This window comes from Schistocerca cancellata, chromosome 5 (genome assembly GCF_023864275.1).
Source record: "Schistocerca cancellata isolate TAMUIC-IGC-003103 chromosome 5, iqSchCanc2.1, whole genome shotgun sequence".
In the NCBI taxonomy this organism is placed as follows: Eukaryota; Metazoa; Arthropoda; class Insecta; order Orthoptera; family Acrididae; genus Schistocerca; species Schistocerca cancellata.
Window position 1 is genome coordinate 301,288,741 of NC_064630.1, and position 19,353 is coordinate 301,308,093.

At 41.4% G+C, this 19,353-nt stretch overlaps 1 protein-coding gene across 3 annotated transcripts in view; it reads left to right on the forward strand.

Annotated features, from left to right (window-relative positions):
- LOC126188131 (ribosome-recycling factor, mitochondrial) overlaps window positions 1–19,353 on the forward strand; it is a 57,188-nt gene that overhangs the window by 14,771 nt on the left and 23,064 nt on the right. Inside the window, exons 2-3 of one of the 3 annotated variants that reach the window (XM_049929612.1) lie at window positions 7,155–7,399; window positions 7,920–8,118. In XM_049929612.1, the coding sequence (XP_049785569.1) occupies window positions 8,010–8,118 (109 nt within the window). In that variant the 5' untranslated portion in view covers window positions 7,155–7,399; window positions 7,920–8,009. The remainder of the gene's footprint in view (window positions 1–7,154; window positions 7,400–7,919; window positions 8,119–19,353) is intronic. The other 2 variants (XM_049929609.1, XM_049929611.1) reach the window with 2 other exon arrangements.

The window sequence follows — 19,353 nt, forward strand, 5'->3', positions numbered from 1 at the left end:
AAACATGGTCACACATGAGGCTCTACTTGCTATTTAAACAGTCTAGTTTCTTGTGCCCATTTTCCCCACAGTAAACACACGTAATTGCTACTTCTGGTGCAGTTCTTTGCCACATGATTATAATCCTGACACTTATTGCAGTGGTCTGTTTCTAGGTACTCCTTCACAACTATAACTTCAAAGCCTAAATATACCTTCTGCATGCTTAGAAGGGCTTTCCTCGTGTTAGATCCTAACTACAGTATGTAATGAACTACTTTCCTTTCTTTCAGTCTTAAAGTTTTAGAATAAACTGTGAGTCTAAATGATCCTTTTCTAGTCCCCTTCAAAAATTTGCTCATATTCTATTTTTTTTAGTTGCTGCACCTCCACATCAGAAGGGACATTGTACATTATGAAGAGAGATTTTCTCTTTCATGGTAGGTTGCAAGTAAGACTGTTACAGTTTAGTGTTAGTCATTCATTGTGCAGTATCATCTTCTGAAGCTGTTTCATCAATAACTCTGTTTTTAGTTTTACTCATCTGCTTTATTCAGATTTCCTTTTTTGTCCGGGTTGACAGCAGCAGTTAATTTCTGCTGTACCACTATTGCATCATCATTTGTATGAGAAATTATAAAAGTACTGTTGCTCTGTTTCTTAATTGCTATGTTAATTTAGTTGTTTACATTCGCTCGTTCTTCGAGAGGAATGGCCCATCAAGCTGTGGGAATAGCATAAGAAAATGTGGTTATTTCTGTAAATCGGATATCAGGTTCTCACTTTCCCATTGATGTAACATCTGTATTATGGTAGCTTGTTGAAATGTTCAGAAGGTAACTTTGTTCATTTCTTCTGTCATAGCTATCTTCTTAGGTCTGAAAGCTTCTACTCAATAAAGTTCATAATTTCCTCAAACATTTTGCCCACGCTGGGTGTGTTCATTAAATCTTGCTCCCTCTCCATGTTATTTGCTGTGAGGAAGCTGATGATAGTGGGGGAAGTCACTCACCTCTCCACTAGACACATCACCAGCCACGTTGCATCAGTTGGGCCAGGTGCCACCAGCAGTGGCAGTCTGCACTGGTTCAATGAAACCGCCAACTCGCCAAGTCTGCCCGCATGTCACTGATGGTGCACCAACCCGCATTCATACAGTAGGCTACTGGTTGCATAGCCAGCCACCTGGTTTTGTCTAGCAGATGCTCTCAGCTTTAACTTGACACCTCCACACAGTCGTTGATCATTGTTGAGGAGCTCTCACCATAGAAGACTGTGTGTTAACTCACTCATAGCACTGACAATTATATCACAACATCACTATTAACCACACGAGTACCATATTTTTGCGGAGTCAATGTTACACTTGTGGGCTTTCGATTGGGTTGTAGCCCGAAGAAACACATTCATTTCAGTAAGACTTGGTATATTTCATTACAGACGTCCACATTACAACAAACCGTACAGCCAACTGCACAAGCAAGATGGCATGGCCATTAGGTTAAGAGAGTCAAAGAACTTGGTGTGGCAGATATATGCTGTTCGTACTTGTCGATGCCACTCACCCCCTCCCTCCCTCCCGCAGTGCGGAGTACGGTTTGAGTGCAGTGGAAGGGGGGCCGTGTCCGGCGGACAAAGTGGTGAGAGGGACAGCAGTGAAGTGATGGGGATGTCCATCTCCGGAGGTTGTTGCGGCAGGGACCACGCTGGAAGGTCGACGTGGAACTCCTGTAGGTAAGAGGCATCGGCCCACACGTGAGGATGGAGTGGTGTGGGGTTGGACTGTGTCCCCTGCATGATCGGCTGGCAGCATTTGAACTGTAACCCTCCCTAGGGGGATTACCATAGCTCGGAGGAGCGTTTGGTCGACCCTGTGCGGGAGCAGTCAGAAGCTGGCAATTGACTGACGAACCGGGTCTGCGATCAGGTGGGGCAAGTTGCCTTGCAGCAGGATGAAGATGTGGTTGTTGTTGATGAGGATGATGACGACCTCCACACATTTGGGCAGGACATCAGTTTTGCAGAACCACTAGTGGAGGTCTGAGGGAGGAGGTAGAGAGGAAAGGCGAGCACCTGAGCAATGGCATTGATGGTGGCACAGACCCAGGTGAGGGTGAGGGATGTGGCGGCAGTTCTGAGTGGTCATAGCTTGAGTGCGAGTCCTCACTGCTGGGAGGCTGCATAGCGTCGTCTGGCACGAAAGACGCTGGGTCGAGGTGTGCCGGTTTCATGTGGTGGAGAGAAACAGTGAGCGGCAAACCTTTAACCTGGATGTCCATCGTGTTAATGGTGGGGTTTATGACCTCGTATGGGCCTGAATACAGTGGGGCAAGTGGGGCCCAGATGGTGTCATTGTGGAGAAAAACAAACTTGCATGAAAGGAGAGCACGTAGGAGCAAGGGGGAGTATGGCTAAATGGGGGGGGGTCAGGTAAATGTTTGCAAAATGCGTTCAGATCCGGCTTACGAAGTCGGAAAGGAGGTTGTAATTGTTGGGGGAGGTAGGCTGTAACAGCTCCCCAGGGAGGACAGCGTTTTCACCATAGACAAACTCATTCATGTTGCCCTCGATATCTGGTTTGTGCGATGACTGTAGGCCGAGGAGTACCCACGGGAGGGCTTCGGTCCAAAGACTGTTGTGGCACCACAGCACTTTCTTGAAAGTGTGATGCAGCTGTTCTACCAGTCCATTTGCTTGGGGGTGGAAGGCAGTCGTGCGGCATTTGTTGATGCCACACAGCTGGCAGATTTGGGCGGAGAGTGCTTATTGAAACTGCTAGCCCTGGTCAGTGTTGACGGTAGTGAGTCAGCCAAAGCAGGATATCCAAGAAGACACAAAAGCCTTAGCCATGGTTTGGGTGGTTATGTTGGTGGGAGGTACAGCCTCTACCCACCAAGATCGATTGGTGCAAAAAAGAATGTAACAGAAGCCCTCTGAGGGCAGAAGGGGGCTGATGAGGTCTAAGTGTACATGGTGAAAGCGGCCAGATGGAATGTTGAATTTGAGGAGAGGTGGAACAGTGTGCCTGGTGACTTTGTTGCATTGGCAGGTGATGCAGTTCCAGGCCCAGGTCTGGCAGTCACACATCATGTCTTGCCACACAAGTCGTTTGGACATGAGGTGTGACGATGACTTTATTCCGGGGTGTGCTAGAGAATGTAGTGTGTCAAACACTGAATGAATGGCAGAGGGGTTGGGGATGAGGGCATGGAGAGTGCCAGTGGAGGGGTCGCACCAGACTTCCTCTCGGATGCCTACGAATTTTGCTTTGGTGAAAGACAGCAAAGAGGGGCGCTGTTGAGAAGTGTGTATCCTCGTCCTGGTTCTGTAGGGGCATGAGGTTGGAAAGGTCGACGACCATTGAGATGGTGCTGATAAGGGAAAGGAAATCTACAACGATGTTGCACCTTTGATATGGAGGATGTCAGTAGAGAACTGAGAGATGAAATCGAAATACTGAAAGTGACTGTGGGGAGGGTTGCACTGGGGGTTGCATATGGCATCTGCTACTGGTTTATGGTCAGTCAGGGTGTGGAAAGGTCAGCCCTCGACGTTGGGGCAGAAGTGTTTCACCACCTCATAAACTGCTAAAAGTGTGTGGTCGAAGGCTGAGTATTTTTGTTGGACATGTCCAAGTTTCTACAAAAAGAACTGAAATGGCATGACCATGTCATTCTGGTGGTGTTGTAGGACCAAGCCTACCATGTAGTCACTGGCATCCATGGTGGTGAAGAGTTCAGCATCCGAGATTGGATGAGCAAGGGTGATAGTTCATGTGAGAGAGTCTTTGAGGGCTTGGAAGGCTGCGCGCATTAGTTCCGTTTGTGGAACGGGGCACTTCCCTGAAGTTTGCTTGCTGGCGAGGGTGACCTGGGTGTTGGCTGAAGCAGGGAATTAGTAGATTATTGTTCTCAGGAACCGATGGAGCTCTTTGTATGTGGTAGGGAGTGGCATGCATAAGATTGATTGCACCTTCGATTCAAGGGGGTGTATACTGGCGGCCGAGACTGTGTACCCCAAGAATTGGACAGATTGTTGGTGCAGTTGCACTTTGTCGGTGTTGATCTTGACTCCATTTGCTGAGAGAGTGTCATTTACTATCGTGGTGTGGCGTTTGTGACCTTGCGCGGATTTGCTGAAGATCAGGATATTGTTGAGATATTCGAAACAGAAGTCGAACTGGAGCAAGAGAGAGACAGTAAAGTGTTGCCATGTCTGGGTGGCGTTTTTTTAACCCGAATGGCATGAAATGGTACCTCGTACAAACCAACAGGGGTGATAATTGCCATTTTCAGAATGTCTTTGGGTGCAACTTGCAACTGGGATTTGGTGATAAGTGCGTTCACAGTCCAGTAAGCTGAAAATTGGAGCACCTGCGGGAGGTGGATGAAGTCAGAAATGTTCAGTATAGGATAACTGTCCATCACAGTTGTAACATTCAAGTGTCTGTAAATGTCACACATATATGAAAGGAGCCATCCTGTTTATGGGTGAGTTCTATGGGTGACAACCAGTTACAGTCAGAGGGTTGTGAAATTCCCACCTCAAGAAGTTCCTGTATTTGCTGGTGAGCTAAGCGCAACTCAAGTATATTAAGGTGGCGAGCCTTGTGGCAAAAACGTGGGCCCTCGGACGTGATGATGTGATGAACGGTTCTGTTTGTGATGGTGGAAACTGAATGTTCGATGACAGTGCGTGGGCGGTGTCAGTTGATTTATTATTATTATTTTTTTTTCGTTATCACCAGATATGGTGTGGCATCAAAAGTCAGTGCATGTTGGGAAATGAGGGGGCCGATCATGCTCTATGTGTTTGGGTTTGTACACTGGGGTGGTCGGCGCAGGCGTGATATGCAGTGTATGCAGTGGCTCCGGTGGGCAGAGAGTGAGCGTGCTGGGTGCCAGGTGGCTCAGCAGTCTGGGGGCGGAGCACGGCCTGCCCATGCCTACAGCCGGATGAGCTATCAGAGGAGGAGTGCCAACCTGTTGCGTGAGCTCCTGCTGGTGTGTAAGTGAATACACCTGGTCAGCCATCCACAGACGCAAGCCAATGGATTCCAGGGCGTGGGGAAGGAAATGAACCTGGAGATCTGTAGGTTGTTTCGACAACCACAGCAACCACTGAGTTTCATCCAGCATTATCTGCTGCTGACTGGGAGGCATAGCCAGTTCTGTATCTGAGTCCTTTGTATCACTCTTGATGTGGATGCTGGACTGATGTGGTCAACAGAGATGGCATTGCGGAGGGTGTGAGCGAGCAGTCTGTCGAAGCAGTTGAGAACAGCACCGAAGCAATAAGAAATGATGCTGTAGAACTGTCTGATGCAATGTTCGCGGTGCGGAAATCTGACACGGAAGGCATGGCGGGTGCCATGTGAAAAGCAGGCAGGTGAACGGATGCAGCCAAAACCCCCTGCAAGCTTACTTGCGGTGGCAGGGTGGGAGGAAGAGTGGACATGCGTGGAGCAACATAATAAATGTTTCCACTGGGCTGTCGACATGACACGCCACAGCATGTTTGGAGGGGCAGAAACCTCAATTAGTGTCACTATGTGGCACATTGTTCACAACAGGTGGGGGCCTGTAGAGTGTACTGAGGGGCTGAATGGTCACTGGGGCCGGAAACTGGCCTGGAAATGTTCATAATATACACTGGGCATTGTCCACTTTGTAAACCGATGAAGCAGTAAAGCGTTTGGGCATCACGAGAGCACGATCGGTACAAGTGGCCTCTCCTGACAAAGGTGAGGTTGCACACGGCACTGTTGTAATGGTTGCCTGGGTGGCCGGTGTCTGACAGTACTGTGTGCATGAAATGCAGTATCCACATCAGCTTGATGAAATGTAGGAACTTTGCTCTCCTTGTTATCGTTTTTGTAATGCACATGTTGATGCTCACTCGCTGGAGAGGCAAAGCCCGAGTCTGCAGTCACATGTTGCTTTGTCAAGTGGCGAAAGTCTTAAGGCGACGAACCTGCAGGAAACGTGTTGTAGAATCCAGGTGGTGATGAAGTGATGAAATATCCCGTTTTAGGTGCAGGAGCTTCGATATTCACATGCTGTGCTGCAGGATACGTGACCAAGTGGAATGAATGAAGGCATAAACAATGCCAGTGCGGTAGACACGAAAATACTTGCAATACAAGGAAACAGCGCGCAAATTCTTACTCAGGGTCACTACTGTGTGATTTTGGTTGTGTTGTAGTCCAAGGAAACACACTCATTTCTGTAAGACTCAGTGTGTTTCATTACAGACGTCCACATTCAATTCTTACAGGGAACTGCACAAGCAAGATGGCGTGGCTGTTAGGCTAACAGAGTCAAAGAACTTACAATTATGGAGATTGTCAGTCATACTTGTCGACGCCACACACTGCAACTGTCAAAGCCACCATCTTGCACTTCTCAGCACTGATGGCAACACCGCTCTCACCATTGTGTCAGTACATATTGCATGAACCTGTGACCTGCCAGGTTGAATAAAGGAGCAGAATAGGACCACAGCTGGCTGGTTCCATTGTGTCCAGTGCTAATGTTTCTCTAAATGACTGTGGCCATCTGCTTAACAGTGATCCTCACATACAGAACTTGGTTTTGTGTGGATTACTGGTTTGGCTGACTTTACTAATATGCTTTATTGTTGACCAAATATGAACATGATTACTAATAAGGTCTTGGCAATGTGTGTACTGTATCTGTGTGCACTTTGCAAAATAAAGTGTGTCATCTGAATGACACAAGAGTGACAACAAGAGCTTACGACCTTACAGTGTTTTAAAATGGGTACAGCAGTGTTGGAAATACTAAGACTGTTATAACAAGTGAAACAGGGTTGCTGGTTTTCACATTCTTGTGTTTGGTAAACCAGTGTTAATTATGGGGAAGATGTCAGCAATTAGTGTCTCATTCAACGAGGTTTTGATATGTTTTAAAATCTAATACTAATCATTTGGAGGATTTGTTTTTGCTTTGGAGAAAATTTATTGTATGAAGACTGTTTTCAAACAGAACCAGTGTAGCTTTTAACTGTAGTGAAACTAAGTGATGATTTTTTTTTTTTTTATTGTTTCTCTCCTTTGAAGCTTGAATGTGTAGAGATGTATGTACATAATGTATTTTATGTCAGATGTTATCAGTTTTTTTAAAACATAGTGAGAACATATATTATGATTACAGATTGTCTGTTATGAGGTGGACGTGCATGATGTTGGCTTCAGGCTTCTTCCATGGGAGACGTCTAGGATCATTTTTGAGTTTGCCACATAAGTTACAACAAATAGCTGCATATAACTCGTATTGGCCAGTTATGCGATTTTGCAGCATACCAGTGATACAAAACCACTCCTTGCCTCTGTGTTGCATAAATTTTGTGCCGTTCAGAGGCTATGCTAAAGGAAAAGACAAGAAGAAAGAGAAGAAAGGTGACAAAATTTCAATGTTCATTCTGCAATTTATGCTCATATAATGTAACATTTGCAAATGGTCTACTGCTTCAGTAGTCTTTTTGAATTATGTATCATGTAACATATACTTTGCAAAGTAGAGAGAGAAAAGTGTTATATTAGAAGTGTGCAGAACTTTACATAACTTTTATACCTGTCTCTGGCAAAGATTAAAGTTTAAAATTTAATTGCTGCTGTGTTTGAAAAGAAAGAGAAATATTTATAATTATTTTTATGAAGAATGAAGAATTTTTGTGTATTAAACAAAAAAAAAATTAAATGGGATAGAATGAAAAATTATGATTTTAATTAAAAGAACATTCTTGAGCATGTGTGTCATTTTATTTCATATGTATTTTGAGTCGGAAACTATACATAGACTTATTTAATTAACATTTTTGCCCAGTAAAAATAATATTGCCTTGAATATACTACTAAGAAATTTCCTTCCTCATTTCCCATATATTTCTAATTACCAGTCTTTGCTTACTAATTGAAGGTACCTTCTGTATTCATCTGTTATACTGGATGAATCAAATATGCTACAAATATATTTCTAGGAAAGAAAAAGATTGAAATTAATGAGACCATGTTGGGAGAAATTGTAGATGTTGAAAGTATGAAAGCTCAGATGAAGAAAGCAGTAGATACTCTGAAGGATGAATATATTAAGAATCTCTCTCTTCGTTCAACAACAGGTAACATAGTTTTTATTTATTTATTTATTTTTTTTTTTTTTCACAATATGACTTTGATGTTATGTAATTTAACTTAGCAACATGTATTCTTGTTTCATTTAAGGAATCGTTTTTAAGTAATTTTTATAATGTAGATAACTAAATGCTTAATTGATGAGGGCCTGAAGGTGAATATTAGTGAGTCCCAGTTATTAATATTTAATGCGTTAAATTCTCATCACACCAAAGTGGGTAATTTCTGACCAATACAATTTCAGTTAAAATTAAGGTGGTTTACCCATCGAAGATTCATGTACACAACCTGAATTTACAGTTACCTGTTGTTCTTTCTGTTATGTGTGTGACATATTTCGTCATCTGGCTCCATGGAATGGACAAACTCCTTGACTTCCTTACACATTTGAACTCCATACATCCCAACATTAAATTCACTATGGATACCGAAGCAGAAGGAAGATAACAATTCCTGGACATTATAGTCAAGAGAAGAGCTGATGGCACCCTGGGTCACGGCATGTATTGGGAGAAAATGCGCACTGATCTGTATTTACATGCAGATGGTTACCAACAACCTTTGCAGAGAGATGGGGTACTAAAAATACTAGTACACGGTGCACACACCAATCAGATGCAGAGGTTCTGCTCCAGGAACTGGAACACCTCAGAACAGTATTTTGGAAAAACGGGTACCCAGAATGAAAAATTAGGCGCACACTGTGTCCCACCACAACAGTACAACCTATGGAGATGGAAGAAGTCATGGAGGAAGAGGTGCCTACTGCCTTTATATCACACACTGGAGAATTATTGGAAAAAAATTGAATGCATGTTGAAATATCACCCAATAAAACTGTCTTTTGCCCGGCCAATAAAACATGAGCATTATTTTGTAGGATCAAAGATGATCTCAGGTTTGTGGAAGATGAGCATATACCAGATTCATGTCAGTATGGAAAGACATGAATTCGACAGACAGTATGAACTGTTGAAGATAATTGCCAAGAACATCAGAGACACACTCGACTGATGTATCCTGACAAGGCAGTTGTTGCAGAACACTGTTTGTCTGCGAATCGTGGTATGGTTTACGAGGGGGTGTCAAAAAATCATAATTATTTTTCAAAAGCTATATATTTTCAATTTTTTTTTTTTTGCAAAATAGCCTTCTCTCTCTCTCTCTCTCTCTCTCTCTCTCTCTCTCTCTCTATTCGTTTAGTCGGTTCCGACTCTTCGTGGCCTGATGAACCAAATCACGCCACTTTTTCCCGTCTTGCACTTTCTCCTGTAGACCTTCCAGGTTAGAACCCATTTCTTCTGTGATGCCATCGACCCATCTCATCCTCTGACGTCCTCTTCTTCTAGTTCCTTCAATCTTCCTCAGCATTAAGGTTTTTTCCAGCGAGGCATGCCTTCGCATTGTGTGTCCAAAGTAGGTCAGCTTTTGTTTTAACATTACACCTTCCAGGGAGAAATCTGGTTTTATTTGATCCAATATTGATCTGTTGGTGCTCTTTGCAGTCTGTGGAACTCTAAGAAGTTTTCTCCAACACCACAATTCAAAGGAGTCAATTCTTCGCCATTCAGCCTTTCTAATGGTCCAGGTCTCACATCCATACATCAATACTGGAAAGACCATAGCCCTCACAATATGGATCTTTGTTGCTAGTGTTATATCTCTGGACCTTATAACCTTGTCAAGGTTTGATATCACCTGTCTACAAGCAATAGGCGTCTCCGGATTTCATGGCTGCAGTCATCTTCATCAGAGATCTGGGAACCGAGATAACTGAATGTGGTCACTACCTCCATGGTTTCTCCTGCTATATCCCACGAATTGGTAGGTGTAGTTGCCATAATTTTCGTTTTCTTCACATTCAGCCTTTCTCAGGCTTTGAATATGTTGTGATCAACGCAATCAAAGGCTTTGGCGTAGTCAATAAAGCAGAGGTACACATCTCTCTGGAATTCTCTTGCTTTTTCCATAATCCAGCGAATGTTAGCAATTTGATCTCTAGTTCCTCTTCCTTTCCTAAATCCAGCTTGTTCTTCTGGTAGCACTCGATCTAGATATTGTCGAAGTCTGTTTTGTAAGATTTTCAACATAACTTTGCTAGCATGTGAAATAAGTGCTATTGTTTGGTAATCTGAGCATTCTTTAGAACTTATCTTCTTTGGAATGGGGATGAATACTGATATTTTCCAGTCTTCTGGCCACTGCTGCATGATCCATGTTTTTTGACATATTGAGTGCAGCACTTTCACTGCATCCTTTCCAGTGACTTTAAACAATTCTGCTGGTATTTCATCATGCCCACTAGTTTTGTTGGAATTTTCCTTTAATTTCTCTAATTTTCTTATAAAGATCTCTTGTCTTCCCCATTCCGTTACTATCTTCAACTTCCTTGCACTGTTTATTAAAGAATATATTTTTATCTCTTGTAGCTAATTTCTGAAAATTTTTATTTAATTCAAACATAGGTGATCTATCTCCCTTGATTTTTTCCTTCCTTATGTCCTTCAAAAGACTCTCTATTACTACTAATACATTTGTCCCACCAGTGCTTCCACTGTTCAAAATGTTTTTTTGAAGTCATCTTTAGAAATGGCTGACAGCTTCTCTCTCGTTTCTTTCTTGACTTCAAAAATGTTGTGAAATCGGTGTCCTTTCATGCCCCTTTTCGTGTGTGGAAATAAGAAAAAGTTCCACGGACCCAGGTCAGGCAAGTAAGTTGCATGGGGCAATGGAACCATGTCATTTTTAGCCAAAAACTGTCTAACAGAGATAGGACTGTGTGTGCAGGTATGTTGTTGTGATGGAAGAACCAATCTCCTGTCTGCCCAAATCTTCCATTAAAATTCTTCACTGACTTGAGCTCCAAGATGCACTAATCTCTGACAGTTGATCAATTGTCTTTGAGCTTAAGCTCTCAAATTTTTTCAATATTTTCACAAATTCATGCAGTTGACGGATGTCAAGAATGAGGTTTGTCATCAGTCGATGTGTCACCATTTTTAAATGGAACAAACCACTTCTATACTTGACTTTTTCCCATAGTGTCATCTTGGTAAGCTGTTTTCATTGTTAAAACAGTTTCAGGAGCGTTTTCACCGAGTAGAAAACAAAATTTCACAGCTGCGCGTTGTTCACTTAAACTTACCATCATGAAAAATGAAACAATCATTGCAGATGAACAGAACAAGTCAGGTCAACAATGCAGGCCTGAACTGGCAATGAGTTGCGCTATAGATGCCTAGTGGCAGAAATGCATACTATACAAGCTCTGCCCACAGCAATGTTATTCCTTTCTTTCTTTCTTTTTTTTTCTTTTTCTAAATAATGGGATGGCGTCTTTAGAGAGGCCATAGACATTTGCACCAGGAATGATCTCATCGACTGAGTGTGTGGCTATAATCTTAGCAAGGGTTGGGAACCAGCACTGAGCTTAATTAAGAAGACTGTCAACAAACAAAACGATCTGGTGATCAGAGTGGACAGAGCACCTACATCAATGCTACTACAGATGCTGATGCTAGTATCTCTGCAACCGTTGACATGTGGCTGCAAGTGCAGACCACAGAGGGAACGGCTTGTTGGCAGAGGGGATATAAGACAGCTGAACAAAGCCCTCAGGAGCTCAGTTTGTCAACATACTTGATAATGGCAACATGTCTTATCACTGAAATATTGTGTCTGTTGGACACATGAGCCTACAGTACACTTGGGGACTGTTCGGTCAATAAATATGCCAGGAGGAACTGAAGGATCATACCTTAATTTTGTGTGTAGCTTGTACTTTCTTAATCAGCTGTCAAAGATAGTCTCTAATCAAAAATTAATAATGGTAACTGTATATTATGAGACAATGTATCCTCTGCTTACTGTGGGATTCCATTATGGGGCTTTGCATCAGAAATACACTTAATCTGAATATTTCCATTGCAGATAAGGGCAATGAGATTTATCGAGTAGGTCATAGAGGATATTGCTATGAAGTGTTCATAAAACTTGAATACTTATGTTTGTAAGGCATAAATTTTAACAATATATTTGATACACTTTTTAATGGCCAGAAAAATGGAGCAAATAAGTGTAGTGATTTACACACACACACACACACACACACACACACACACACACACACACACACACACACATGACGACAGTCTCTAGCTGCCAAGGCCAGATTATCTGGCCAGACAGTCTGGCCTTCGCTGCCAAAGACCACCCACACACATGACCACTGTCTTTGGCAGCCGAGGCCAGATTGTCTGGCCGGATACTCTGGCCTTGGCAGCTAGAGACAGTGGTCATGTGTGTGTGTGTGTGTGTGTGTGTGTGTGTGTGTGTGTGTCCAATCCAGAAGGAGGCCCTGTAACCAAGAGCTTGCTTATTTAGCAGTCTTTTTGTTGTGCCTGTGTGCAACTTGAAATCTCCACTATACGGTAAGTAGCAATCTTTCCTTTTCATAATATTATCATTACAGTCCTTCAAAGAATTTTAGATGGAAATTCTTATTTATTACATGATTCAGCCTGTTTTATGAATCGGTTTGAAGCACTTGAATATGAACTGTAATAAATATATAAAGTACACATAAGATGCTGTATTTTTTAAACATTTGTATTCCAAGTGTAATTGTGGTACTAATATTATGTCTGATTTGTGTAAAAGCTGGTAGGTTTGATGACTCCATAAAAAAAAGGGGGAAAATATTTTGTGATGCTGAGATGTTCTTTGGTATTAGTAATAAAGCAACAGTTAACCATTAATTATTTTCAAAAAGTAATTAAGGGCATGTTTCACAATATAGTGTGTACATTGATTCGTGTTCTTGTGTTTCTAATCTTCTTAGATTCTAGTAAGTTTACTTGCCATTTGTTTAGAATCAAACACTGTCTGATCCATCCCTTCTCTTCATCTATTCATAGTTTCCCATTGGAACTTCATCTGTACTGCAGGCATATCTTTCATGTCAGTTAGCTTTATCCTTTGCAACTACTCTTATAATTATTATAAAACTTTTGATAGTTGTGTGTGTATTCTTAATGTTACTTGCAGCTTCCCTTACTATTTAACCCAGTGTCTTATTTCTCAATGCCCATGTTCTCTACCAACAGTTTTACCCTTAACCGTCTGAACCTACACACAACTTACCCTTTTACTGGCCCACATTCACACAGCTACATATATATTCCACAAGCCACCATACTGTGAATGGCAGAGGGTACATTGTAGTCATTCCCTGTCCTGTTTTACTCGCAAATGGAGTGAGAGAAAAATGACTGTATGCTAGCACATGAGCCCTGATTTCCCTTATCTTGACTTTTGTGTATCTACACAAGATGTATTATAGTGGCAGAGGGATTGTTCTGCAGTGTATCACAAATACTGGTTCTCTAAACTTTCTCAGTACTGTTTCACAAAAAGAATGTCTTTTTTCCCATGCGAATTCCCATTTGAGTTCACAGAACATTTCTGTAATTCTTACAATTTGGCCTAAGCTACCAGTAACAAATCTAGTAGCAGGCCTTTGAATCGCTTCCATGTCTTTCTCTAATCTGACCTGATGGGGGTCCCAAACACTCAAGCAGTACTCAGGAATGGGCTGTATAAGTGTTCTGTACATGGGCTCTTACAGAAGAACAATATTTCCCTAGAATTACTCCAGTGAACCAAATTTGACCGTCCACCAACCGTACAACTGATGTTATGTGCTCATTCCATTTCATGATGTTTGCAGTGTTACCACTAGATATTTAATCATCGTGACTGTGTCGAGCAGCGTTGCTGGTAATCTCGCTGTTGAGCACCCTTAAGTTCCTTCCTCCTCAAGCAACACACCACTAATAATATATTCAAACATTACTGGATAGTTTTTTGTGCTCACCTGGATTACCTTACATTTTACCACATTTAGAGCAAGCTGCCATTCATCACACAAAACAAAAGTTATGTCCAAGTTATCCTGTGTCTTCCTACAGTAACTAACGATGATACAATGATACTTTTCTGTACACTACAGTATCATCAGAAAACAGGTCCAGATTGCTGCGCACCCTATCTACAAAACTATATTTTTTAAGTTTCTGGTACAAGTGTTTTGGATACGTAATGTATTTTATAGCAAGGCAGCATTTGTGGTTCTCATTTATGCCAAACAATAGATCACTTCTGAATTTCATTGTGTATCAACACAGATAAACATGCATTTTTGAGAATTTTCAGAAGCTACCATTGTCTTCTGCATAATCAAATTTGTTGTAAATCAGTGTGCATGATTTAGTTACTGTAGCAGATATTCTAAACAACATATTGTATTAAGTCTAACTTTCCCCCTAAAGAGGAGAAGCCCTATATATTATGTACTTTTATTGAGTTTGCTAATATTTATAATTACTCTCAAAAAGTTTTAGGAAACTAGTAATTTTTTTCTGTTGCCCTAATAGAATTCTCATTTTGTGTATTTGCTTAAATTCTTAAAGGGAATTAGCAGTTTTTTAGCTTAACAGATTCAAAGGTAATCAGTGGACTTAAAGTTATTTGTTCACTGTCCTGTAGTACATTGCGCCAGCTAAAATGCAGCCGTACTATGAATGCTGTTCTTGAACACAGAATGAGTTGGTTGACATTTGTAAGGAGCTGGAAATCACCATGACTAGTGTCAGATGATTGGCAGCTGCTGTGTGTTGTTTGTTGGAAGAGTTCCTGAAGTTGTGTACCAGTACCAAAGATTCCTCAAGTACTATCCTGCCTCCTCTGCAGAAAATGTTGGATCTGTCATTACTTATCTACTCGACTGTGAGTGGCATTTCGATGGTAGATGGATGGGGACCATGTTGCTGTATCAATCCCCAAACCAACAAATTTGAGGTGCTGTCTTTCTTTGAAATTGAGCCACAGGGACTCACTTCATCCATTTTGTCCGGTGCCAAGAGGAGGCAAATGCAAAAGAGCGGGCACTATTAATCATCATCAGTTCAAACAAATGGTGAATGGTCATATCCCTGGTACAGAAAGCTGGTCAAAGCCTGAAATTGATAGCAATGAGATTTTTGGGGAAACCTTAAGGGTATATTGAAGGGATAGGCAAATAGGAATTGGAGGTGGTGTATTTGTCACAGTAGACAAAAAACTCAGATCCATCAAGATAGAAATTGAAGCTTCATGTGAGATTGTTTGTTCAAGACTCAGTATGAGGGTGGGCAGGAAATGATAATTTGACCATTCTTTTGCCCACCAGACTCATCTCCTGATGTAACTGAAAACTTTTGAGGAAACCTCAGTTCACTTATGCGGTTCCCCAGTCATACTGTAATCACCAGTGGAGACTTTAATCCTCCAACAATCAGTTGGGGAAATTACAGTTTTGTTAGTGATGGGTGTGATAAGACATCCTATGAAACTTTACTGAATTCCTTCTCTGAAATATTGAGCGAGGTGGCGCAGTGGTTATCACACTGGACTCGGATTCGGGAGGACGATGGTTCAATCCCACGTCCGGCCAACCTGATTTAGGTTTTCCGTGATTTCCCTAAATTGCCCCAGGCAAATGGCGGGATGGTTCCTTTGAAAGGGCACGGCCGGCTTCCTTCCCCGTCCTTCCCTAATCCGATGAGACCAATGTCCTCGCAGTTTGGTCTCTTCCCCCAAACAACCCAACCCCTTCTCTGAAAACTACCTAGAGCAGATAATTCGCAACCTACTCTTGATGGAAGTAAATTGGATCTAATTGCGACAAATAGACCTGATATCTTTGACGATATCCACATTGAAATTGGTATCAGTGACCATGATGCAGCTGTGGCAACAATGATTACTGGAGTACAAAGGACAACTAAAACAAGGAGAAAGATATATATGCTCAGTAAAGTAGATAAAATATCAGTAGTGTCATAGCTCAATAGGGAGCATAGGGCAGGAGAATGTAGAAGAACTATGGCTCAAGTTTAAAAGAATAATTGACCATGCACTGGATAGACATGTACGCAGTAGAACAGTTCATAATGCGAGGAACCCTCTGTGGTGTACAGTCACTGAAAAGAAACTTCTACGGAAACAGTGATTACTGCATAATAGGTGTAAAACAAAGCATAGGGCTATAGATAGAGAGATGCTGAATGAAATATATTTGACTGTCAAGAGAGTAATGCATGAAGCCTTAAGTGACTATCGTAGCAGAATATTGTCAAATGATCTTTCACAAAACCCAAAGAAATTCTGGTGGTATGTGAAGACTGTTAATGGCACCAAAGTTAGTGTCCAGTCCCTAGTAAATGAGACAGAAACTGAAGTTGAGGATAGCAAAGCAAAAGCTGAAATGCTTAACTCTTTTTCAAATGTTTCTCTGCAAATGAAAACCAGGAGAAATGCCCCAATTTAGTCCTTGTACCACTGCAAAGATGAGTAAAATCAGTATTAATGTTAGTGATGTTGAGAAACAGCTGAAACGGTTAAAACTGAACAAAGCTCTAGGGTCAATTAGAAATTCTTTTTGGAAATCAGATTTTATTCCAAACTTGCAGTTGAATTAGCCTCTCATCTAAACATAATCTATTGTAGATCTCTTGAACTTGTAGATCTCTTCAACAAAAAATAGTGCGCAGTTCTTGGAACATGTGTCTGCAAGAAGTGTGGTAGAAGTGGTCCACAAAACTACCCTCCAGTATCCTTGACATCAATTTGTTGTAGAATGTTAGAACATATTCTGAGCTCAAACATAATGAGGTATCTCAAACAGAATGACCTCCTCTGTGACAACCAACATGGATTCTGAAAACATCAGTCATGTGAAATTCACCTCCTACTTTTCTCACACGACACATTAAAAGCTTTGGATCAAGGCAGGCAGGTGGATGCAGTATATCCTGATTTCCAAAAAGAATTTGAGTCAGTACCAAACAAATGCTTATTATCAAAAGTACAATCTTATGGGGGATCAAGTGAAATTTGTGACCTGATTGAGGACTTTTCCACAGGGAGGACGCAGCATGTCATCTTGGATGGAGAATCATTGTCAGATGTAGAAGTAATTTTGGGTGTGCCCAGGAAAGTATGTTGGGACCCGTGCTGTTCATGTTGTATATTAATGACCATCCAGATAATATTAATAATAACCTGTGACTTTTTGCAGATGATGCAGTTGTCTATAATGATGTACTATCCGAATGAAACTGCCTAAATATTCACTCACATCTTGATAAGTTTCAAAATGGTGAAAGGTTGGCAGCTTGCTTTAATGTTCAAAAATGTAAAATTCTGCACTTCATAAAGAGGAAAACTGTAGTATCCTATGACTATAATGTCAATAAGTCTGTTGGAATTGGCCAACTCATACAAATATGTGGGTGTAACACAATGTGGCCATATGAAATGGAATGATCACATAGGCTGAGTCATGGAAAGCAGGTGGTAGACTTTGTTTTAGTGGTAGAGTACTGGGAATTGCAATCAGTCTACAAAGGAGATTGCATAAAAATCACTCTTGCGACCAGGTCTAGAATATTGCTTAAGTGTGTGGGACCCACACTGAATCGGACCAACAGGGGATATGGAATATATACAGAGAAGGGCAGCATGAATGGTCACACGTTGTTTAATCCATGGGAGAGTGTCAGGGAGATACTGAAGAAACTAAACTGGCAACTCTTAAAGATAGATGTAAACTATCCCAAGAAAGTCTACTAACAAAGTTTCAAGAACTGATTTTAAGTGATGACTGCAGGAACATAGTACAACCCCCTACATATCATTCACATAAGGACTGTGAGGATAAGATTAGAATAATTACAGCACACACAGAGGCACTCAAACACTCGTTCTTCCCATGATCCATACATGAATGGTACGGGAAGAAACCCTAATAACTGGTACAATGGGATTTACGCTCTGCTGTGCAGTTCACAGTGGTTTGCAGAGTATAGATGTAGATCTGACATGTTGTTTATGTTTATAGAGAACAAGAACAGTCCTATGTCATGTCCTTGGGGCGCTCCTGATGATCCTTCTGTTTCCGGAGAACACTCACTGCCCAGGATGACACTTTGGGTTCTATTACTTAAAAAGTGTTTGTGCTACTCACATATCTGAGAACTTATTCTGCATGCTAGGATCTTTGCAAAAAGTCTGCAGTGTTGCACTGTGTCAAACACGATCTGAAAATCTATGAATAAGAAATCTACCTGTTTCAGTTCATGTATGGTTCATAGGATATTGTGCTAGATAAGGGCAAGCTGAGTTTCGCATGAGCAACACTCTCTAAATCCGTGTTGGTTTCTAGGTAGAAACTTTTCTTTCTCAAGAAAATTTGTTGTATTCCAACTTAAAATATGCTCAAGAATTCTGTAGGAATCCAATGTTAAAGGTATGGCTTATTAATTTTGTAAGTCCTTTCTTTTTCCCTTCTTATATGTGATGGCCACTTGCACTTTTTTCCAGTCACTTGCGACTTTCCACTGGGTGAGAATTTCGTGATAAATACAGTCTTAGGAAGGGGCCAATGTTGAAGAGTCTGTCTGTAATGTATAAACAGCCAGTGTCTGTAAAACCAAATTGGGATTCCATCTGGACTAGTTGACTTGTTTTCAACTCTTTCAGCTGCTTTTCAATGCCAGGGATTTCTGTGTCTTCCATGCAGGAGTTTGTGTGGCGATCAAATGATGATATTTTCCTTGGGATTCTCAGAAAGATGTTTCACTAACAAATTACAGTGGAAGTTATTGTATGCTTCATATATCGATCTTTTTGTAGACGCAAAAATATTTGCTAAATTTTGCATGTCGACATTTCTACATTCTTTATTGAACTGACAGTCCACCAATCCCTGTTTTCTCAGCATATTCCAAATTTTGTCTTTAAGCTGCCATGGTTCTTTACTGTTCTTAATACACTTGCTCAGCATATACTTCTCTAAAGCAACAATCAGGTTAAATTTTAACCACAGTTCTTCGAAGCCCGTCATACTGGAACGAAAAGAGATCTATTCAGTGCCTAAGTAGGATGCTAACAACTTCTTATCTGCTCTCTCCAGCATAGAAACTCTCCTGGAGTTTGTGATGGCTGTATTAACTTTAGTAATCATGGTTGCTATGGTGAGATCATGATCACTAGTCTCTGCGCTAACAGTGTCGATAAGTTCAGGCCTGTTTGTAGCTACAAGGTCTAAAATGTTTTGTGTGTGGTTTATCCCAGTAGTTGTGAAAGACAGTTTTCAAAAAAAGTGTTCAGAATTTTTATCT